The sequence below is a fragment of the Brassica oleracea genome, chromosome C8 (genome assembly GCF_000695525.1).
Source record: "Brassica oleracea var. oleracea cultivar TO1000 chromosome C8, BOL, whole genome shotgun sequence".
Lineage (NCBI taxonomy): Eukaryota > Viridiplantae > Streptophyta > Magnoliopsida > Brassicales > Brassicaceae > Brassica > Brassica oleracea.
The window spans coordinates 11,666,001-11,673,189 of NC_027755.1; the positions used below are offsets into that span (position 1 = coordinate 11,666,001).

Consider the following 7,189-nt stretch of genomic DNA (forward strand, 5'->3'; position numbering starts at 1 on the left):
GAGGTACATTACTCGTTTCGATTCATTAATGCCTATTAGAAGTTGGAAAGAGATGAAAGAAATGTTGTTGCTGAAGTTTGGTGCTGATGATGATCCGGAGAAGATGATATTGAACGCTGAATCTGATAGAAGCTACAATGGTCATCATGTTGAGTTGCATGTGTTTGATGGAGTAAATCCAGAGAGTTGGATTGTGCAAGCTGATAGGTATTATACCCATCAAAACGATGACTATAAATTGGGCATGATATCTCTGAATTTAAGTGGAACTGTGCGTAGTTGGCTTGCTGGAATGCTTCGCAGGAAAAAAATCAAGAATTGGGCTGACTTTAAACAACAATTGTTAGCTCAATTTGATCCTGCTATGAGTTGTTCTGCAGTAGATGTGAAGGATGAATCCACTTTTCTCAGTGAAGGTGTTCATGAGACACAAGTAGAGAAGCATAGCACAACGGTGGAAGAAGTTTCTTTAACCTCTGTCACATAAGTACATCAGCAAGATTTGGGTTGCGAGATTGTTCCTGAAACAGTAATCGTGAAGCAGACTGATTCATGCGACTTAGTTGCAGGGGTGCAGCAGAAAGAATTGAATCATGCGACTGTTTAAGAAACAAATATGTTGCTTCAGAAGGCATCACTTGCTGCGACAGATCAAGAGTTGGATTTGCACTGTGAAACTGGTCATGTTCCATGTTATCTTGCAGTAGAAGCGTATCAATACACGGACTCAATGGTGAGCACTGACGTTTTTCTGAAGGCAACAATGGTGGAAGAAACAACATCACAATCTAGAATCACAGTTTCACACTTAGAAACAAATGGTGTTCAAGAACAGCAAAACCGAGTATTATTTCTCTGTGAATAGGCCTGACTATCCTAGTTATTTCTCTGTGAATAGGCCTGACTATCCTAGCATTGACTTTGTTCTTGAGACCGGTTTGGTGCATGAGACACATTCATCGATCTTAAATATCATGGTGTGAACCAAACGTTGGCTCAACGTCCAGTGTTCAGAAGAATGATGTGTACGATGAAGAAAGACATGTACCCAAAAGGTTGGAGGTACAAGTTCAAAAGCAGGAACGTTAAGAGACTTATGCTTAGGAGATTGGTGCACTTCAAGCCATTTTCAGATTCTGAATTTCTTGTGGATGTAACCTGTAAGAAGAAGCAATGGAGGTCGCCTAAGGATTCTATACATCGTAGAAGGAGGTTGGTTCTACATAACATTACTGGAGAGTTAACAGATGGTACAGCTTTTGATGTTATGTTGGACCGTATTGAAGAGGGGTGCAGTGCTCTGACCGGTTTTAGCATGAGTTTTGCGAAGCTGTTGTTCAGTGTGTATCTGAGTTTTCGGGAAGTTGATCGACTTGATGGGGAGTTCCACTTGAAGCATAAATGGAGGTTTAAGCAGTTAAATCAAGCTTCTATTTTGAAGTTGCCGTTGGAACAAGCTGTATGCGGAAGAACAGAGTTTCTGTATGGGCAGAAGTTCATAGCATTTGGTACTGGCTTGAATAGGATTCGGGGTCAGATATGGAATCAGTTTGGTACAGTTCCTAGTTCGTGGGGATCTTTGGAGTATCAGTTGAGATGGAGACTACATCAAGGCTTGAGAAGATACATGAGGCATGACCACTCTTCTATATGGCATCGATGGAGATACAAGACCTTGGAGTGTGCAACAGTTTCCCAGACGTGTGAAGCAGATTCATTGACACTTGGAGTCAATGACGTTCGTTGGCAGTGGTGGAGTTTGGAGTTGCAGCAACATGGGTATTGTCGTGAGAGTAATTCCATCATTATGCTAAGCTCAAGCTTGAGGTCAAGGTTGATTTCAAGGGAGGGAGTATATAAGAGCATACTTATCTGCTTATGCATACTGGCTGTGTTGATTTGGAGATTTGATAGAGAAGAAAAGAAGTAATCTGAGCTGAGGATACAAGAGCTGTTCTATACCAGAGTTTCATACATGTTATTATTGCATCACGAGAGTGATCTGCTAAGAGCTCGTGTACAGCAAAGTCATAAGTAGAAAAGGCCTTTGAAGACATATATGTTTAAGTATAGACAGCTGCTCAGTAAAGTAGGTGCTTGGCCAGAAATACAGCAGCATAATGTACAAAGAGCTTACAGATATGTTATAATACGAGAAGAGGGCACTGTACAAAGTTGTGACAATGGAAGATTGTGGAGTGGCTGGTATGTTCACAGTGGCAAGGTGATGCAACAAAGGAGGATAAGTAAAATGGCCAAGTCTTGGATGTTCAAGTATAAAGATAAGCACCAGCAGTTTCTTTCTTCTTCCAAGCTTGTGGGCAAGCTTGTTTTATGAGGCAAGTATTGATAGATATCAATCTATCTTTACATGGCCTTGGCAAGCAAGGCCGATGACGTGGCTAAATGAAGGATGGTTGAGAAGACTCTGGTTGAGTGAGAAGCTTTGCTGTTACGGTGGATTGAAGCAGCTCGTGAGACAGATGAAGAGTATAAGAATGACGAACAGAGGAAGAGGAAGATGATGCTTTGATGTTGCTGTAGATTGACGCCATGAGTCATCTTAACCCGATCGCCATGAGATCGGTAACGAAGGTGAAGCTCGCCATGATAGCCTAGCCGGAGTCAGCTCAAAGCTATTCGTTTATCATCTTTCTAATCACGTTTCTATTCAATAAATGAGTTAGGGGTTTGTAAACTCTATCACAGACACATTCCAAACCAGTGTGATTATCAAATCCCTGTCAACACCAGTCACTGCCCTCAAACCAGAGAAGATACTTGGTAGTCTAGTAAGTGATAAATATGAACTTGTTGATTATTGGAATGATATCTTTACCAGTCATACTTTCAAGTATTCAGTTTTCAATAATTCAAGTTCAAATATAATACACTTGCTCTTTCCCTTAAGTGTCAAGAGAGAAACAGGAACCATTGGAGTACTCAAAGACTGGAGAGAATATCTACCAGATCTAAAACCAGAGAAAAACAGAGGAGTAATACTATCTTACCTACTCAAAGGAGAACCCCCAGATTCCCCACACATCACTACACCTAAAACTTATCAAGGTAAGACTCTAAACTCCCAAAGAAGGATGAAAGCTAACTTGCTTCCTCTTGGTGCAGATTATATAGTTTCGAGGTCAAAACCTTTTCAAGAGGGCGAGTATGATGAGGACATCAAGTCATCATCAGAAAAGAAGAAAGGAACCAGGAGCAAATCATTGGAGAACATGAATTTGAGAAGAGCTAAAGAAGCCAACCAGGACATATGTGCAATCAATACACCATATCTTACAAACCAGGAGAAATTTATTCATGAAACCAGTTTTGTTGTATTCTACACTTAACAAGAGCACGCGGCGAATTGGTTTCACATTAAAAGGGTTAATGGTTTAGAAGATATGCCATTTTCAAGTCAAAGGTGGCCCGACTTGCTTTATTTTGAAGATCAGGAGAATATAATATCTCAAACTCAATGTTGGCGTCCAGGAGACTTTGTGCTACTTCTAGAAGCACTCCACAACCCTTTCAGAAGCACCAGAACACACTGGATCAGGCAGATCCTTGAAGAATACAATCAAATCAAACAAAAGCTAAATATGGAAAGTTGGATAAATAATTGGTTTAATCATTACCAAACCAAGATATGGCGACCAGGAGACATCTTACACTTACCAGAGGAGCCTGAAGACATAATCAGAGCATTCAAAATGCAGAATATCAAGAGGAGAAGAATATGGAGCAGTTTACCTTATTTGGATTCAAGCAGCATTTTTGTCGAAGATCTCCAACGGCTCTTTCCATCATTCTGTGGAGCTTTGAAGATACATTCAGTGAATAAGGACATTCCCAGGCGTAATCAATTCATGCCCAACCTTTCAAGACTCAAAAGAATTCCTTCCATCCAGCCAAATTCCCCAAACTACTCCAAACGGCTAGTTTTCATAATGTTGCAAGATTTCTGTTTATTTCTTTTATTTTGAGCATTATATAAGCTCAATAGTATCATCATTTGTAAGGCACGTTTTATCTAAGTATTAATCAGAAAGTACTGTTTCTTTTCAAATAGATGTGTCTTTGAGTTGTTCTTGTCTTTAGATTCATTTGAGAGATTCATTTGGTTCTATAGAATTTTTGGATTAGGATTGTTTGTGAGATTCAAACAAGTCGGGTTCATCAAGGATTGAGAGAGTCAATCACACCATATATTGAGAGAGTCAATCACCTCTATCCATCCACTGCTGAAGAGATATGTCCAAGAGTTTTGAAGCCTTTGTCAGCTTAGGCTTGTATCAGCGAGCCGGGACAGCATCGTCCTGCTCGCCATATGGCGAGTTGGGTCGGTCTCATCCAGCTCGCCATATGGCGAGTTGGACTGATCTTGTCTAGCTCGCCATATGGCGACCACGACTTAACCATGTCGATATCATGCACTCATTCCCGTCTCATCTACGTAACTTTCTCCTCCGAGCCAAGACCGCACTGTCTCTTGTTTCCTCTCGATTGGAGTTACTGATGAAACTTTACGATAAAACCACAAAGACTTATTTTCTCATATAAAGTTCGAATCGATCGTATAAAACGGCGACAGTCAACTAAAATACCACATTTTCCTAAACTATACGATTGGTTTAAATTATTTCATAGAACCAACGTCGTGCCGAAGGTGGTTTCTCAAAGAAATCGTAAAAATGCCTATGTTTAAAAACGGCCCGAAGAGGTCTAAAACGCGACTAAAAGCCCACTTAGGATTTTTGACGAGAACTAGCCCAAAACTACGACGATGGTGTATCTTTTACTAGCAGAAGAACATAAATGTCAAGCTTCGAAGATAAATGTCAAGTTTAAAGGGATAATTATGAATATCGATGAAAACTGGAATATTTCCGCCAAGTGATAAACTCAACCCAGGGGCAGAAAAGGATAGGGTAAACCGACCTAAGGAGGAGTATATAAGGGATGTAGAGGCGAGAGATGCAGAAGGACACGTGACACACAAAAAACTTAGCACTTAGAGAAAGAGGCAAACTTTCCGTTTTTGTTATCGAGCTACGACTCAATTAGGTTTTTCCAGTCTTAGGTTGCTAGAACTAGGTAACTAGCTGACAGCTCTTGTGGCCAAGGCTCTTATCTTTTGTACACGCTCTTATGCAAATTAAGAATAAGACTTCTTTTGCTCTCTTTTCGATCTATATTTTTCGTCTGTTTATTTCATAATTCTGATTGTTTGGCGTGTAGTTTAGCAGATATCCGAGACCTCTGAAAAATTAGGTTTTCTAATTTAACGAAAATCGACGGTGTGTATTTCGGTTCCCACAGTTTGGTGCTAGAAGGAGGAGGGGTAAGGATCAATCTACCTCACAGCCACAAAATGCTTGGTCAGTAACTCTATAGACAATCTGAACAATCAATAAAATCGCAACGGCACAGACTCCGGCGACAACATTAACAAAACTCCAGCAGCGAACATCTCTGCGGTCAACGCTGACGCTAACACCGCGGCACTCGAAGAATTTAAGAAGATGTTCACAGTATTTTCAAAGAAGTCGGAGGAACATGATAAGGTCATGGGTACTCTCGCTAAACAGGTCGAAACCCTAACAGCGAGAACCAGGACTGTCCTTCCGCGTGGAACCACCAGAGTCCGCAGAAGATGGCTTGATTTTGCAACTCCCTTGGACAAGCCTGAGAATGCGTAGGGAAACGCGTCAGGAAAAAACACCCGACGAGATAACCCATGTTGTGACACGGAAAGATTCATAAAATCTTCCACCTCCCGAGTAGGACACCGATGAAAACAAAATCGAACGAGTCAACTTGGATCCCAGCGATCAGTCCGATCATTCGGACGAGGACACATACGTGCATCCAAGAAGGACTAGGAGCTGCGCGAATCGGCAAAACTCTTCGTTCGAAAAACCCATGACAGAGGAAGAAGAAAACATCTTCTGGGTAGAATAAGAGAAACTCGCTGAGGAACAGGCTTGGATCTCTCACAGCAAACGCAGACAAACTTGGAAAACTGCTGGTGACGATCTCGATGAAATCTGCGACCTCCGTGATTACATCACAAAGACGTCCGTGGAAGTGAAATCGGTGAAATCCCAAATTCACCACGCTACCAGTGTCGCACTCTAGATCGACAAGCTTCTCGGAGAGGCTCGAAACCTCCCTTCACTACTCGCATTACTAAAACGAAAGTCTTAGATCCTAGAAAAATCAAGGTTCCTACTTACGATGGTACCACCGATCCCAAAGCGCATTTGTAAACCTTCCAGATTGCCATGGGAAGGGCCAAGCTGAAGGAAAACGAAAGAGACACCGGCTACTGCCGCCACTTTGTCGAAAATCTCTAGGGAGAAGCGCTCGAGTGGTTCTCCCGCCTAAGGCGAAACTCCAACGGAAGTTTCCGCCAGCTCGCTTCAGATTTTCTTAAACAATACTCAATGTTCATAGACAGAGAAACCTCCAACGTCGATCTTTGGAGCCTAGCCCAGAGAGAAGACGAACCTCTCCGCGACTTCATGAATAGATTCAAACTCGTTATGTCGAGAGTTAGTGGGATAACTTACAAAGTGGCTATACACGCGCTCAGGAAGACGCTCTGCTACAAGTCAAAATTCAGAAAATGGATAACCCTCGACAAGCCGCATTCTATCCAGGACTCCCTCCACAAGGCCACATATTACATCACCATCGAAGAGGAAATGAAAGTCTTGTCGCAAAAACATAATGATAGACCATGGATTTGACCCACTTTCACCCATGGTTTATAGGTGTTTTTACTACTAATTATTATATTATAGAGTCTATTTATTATATTTATAAGATCATGAGTGATTTGGAGATAAGTGCTGATTTTGGAGCATTTTGGAGATATTTGGAGGAAGCACCCGAGATGACCATCGGCCGATATTGAGGAACTAATATCGATCGATGTTCACATCAGAACATCGATCGACAGCGAAGCGCACAGAAAGCCCGTTTGGTCACAACTGACTTGAAGCCCAAGTCTTCACCAATTTACAAGATTACCCCTGACGAGTTTTAACCTAATTATATAAGCTTTGCCACCATGCTAGAGGCAAAGTGTGCTTTCTTGTGTTTCTAGTTTTACTATTATAAGCAAAAGGTTTTTAAGATTTTGATAGATTGGAGAGAAGATCCAAAGTTATATTTGTGATTG

At 41.4% G+C, this 7,189-nt stretch overlaps 1 protein-coding gene across 1 annotated transcript; it reads left to right on the forward strand.

Moving 5' to 3' along the window:
• Window positions 1–968: 968 nt before the first annotated feature.
• Window positions 969–3,403, forward strand: LOC106312687. The gene is made up of 2 exons (XM_013750299.1): window positions 969–2,595; window positions 2,688–3,403. The coding sequence occupies exon 1, from the start codon at window positions 1,019–1,021 to the stop codon at window positions 1,928–1,930; it is 912 nt and encodes a 303-aa protein (XP_013605753.1). The 5' UTR covers window positions 969–1,018; the 3' UTR covers window positions 1,931–2,595; window positions 2,688–3,403.
• The last annotated feature ends 3,786 nt before the right edge of the window (window positions 3,404–7,189 follow it).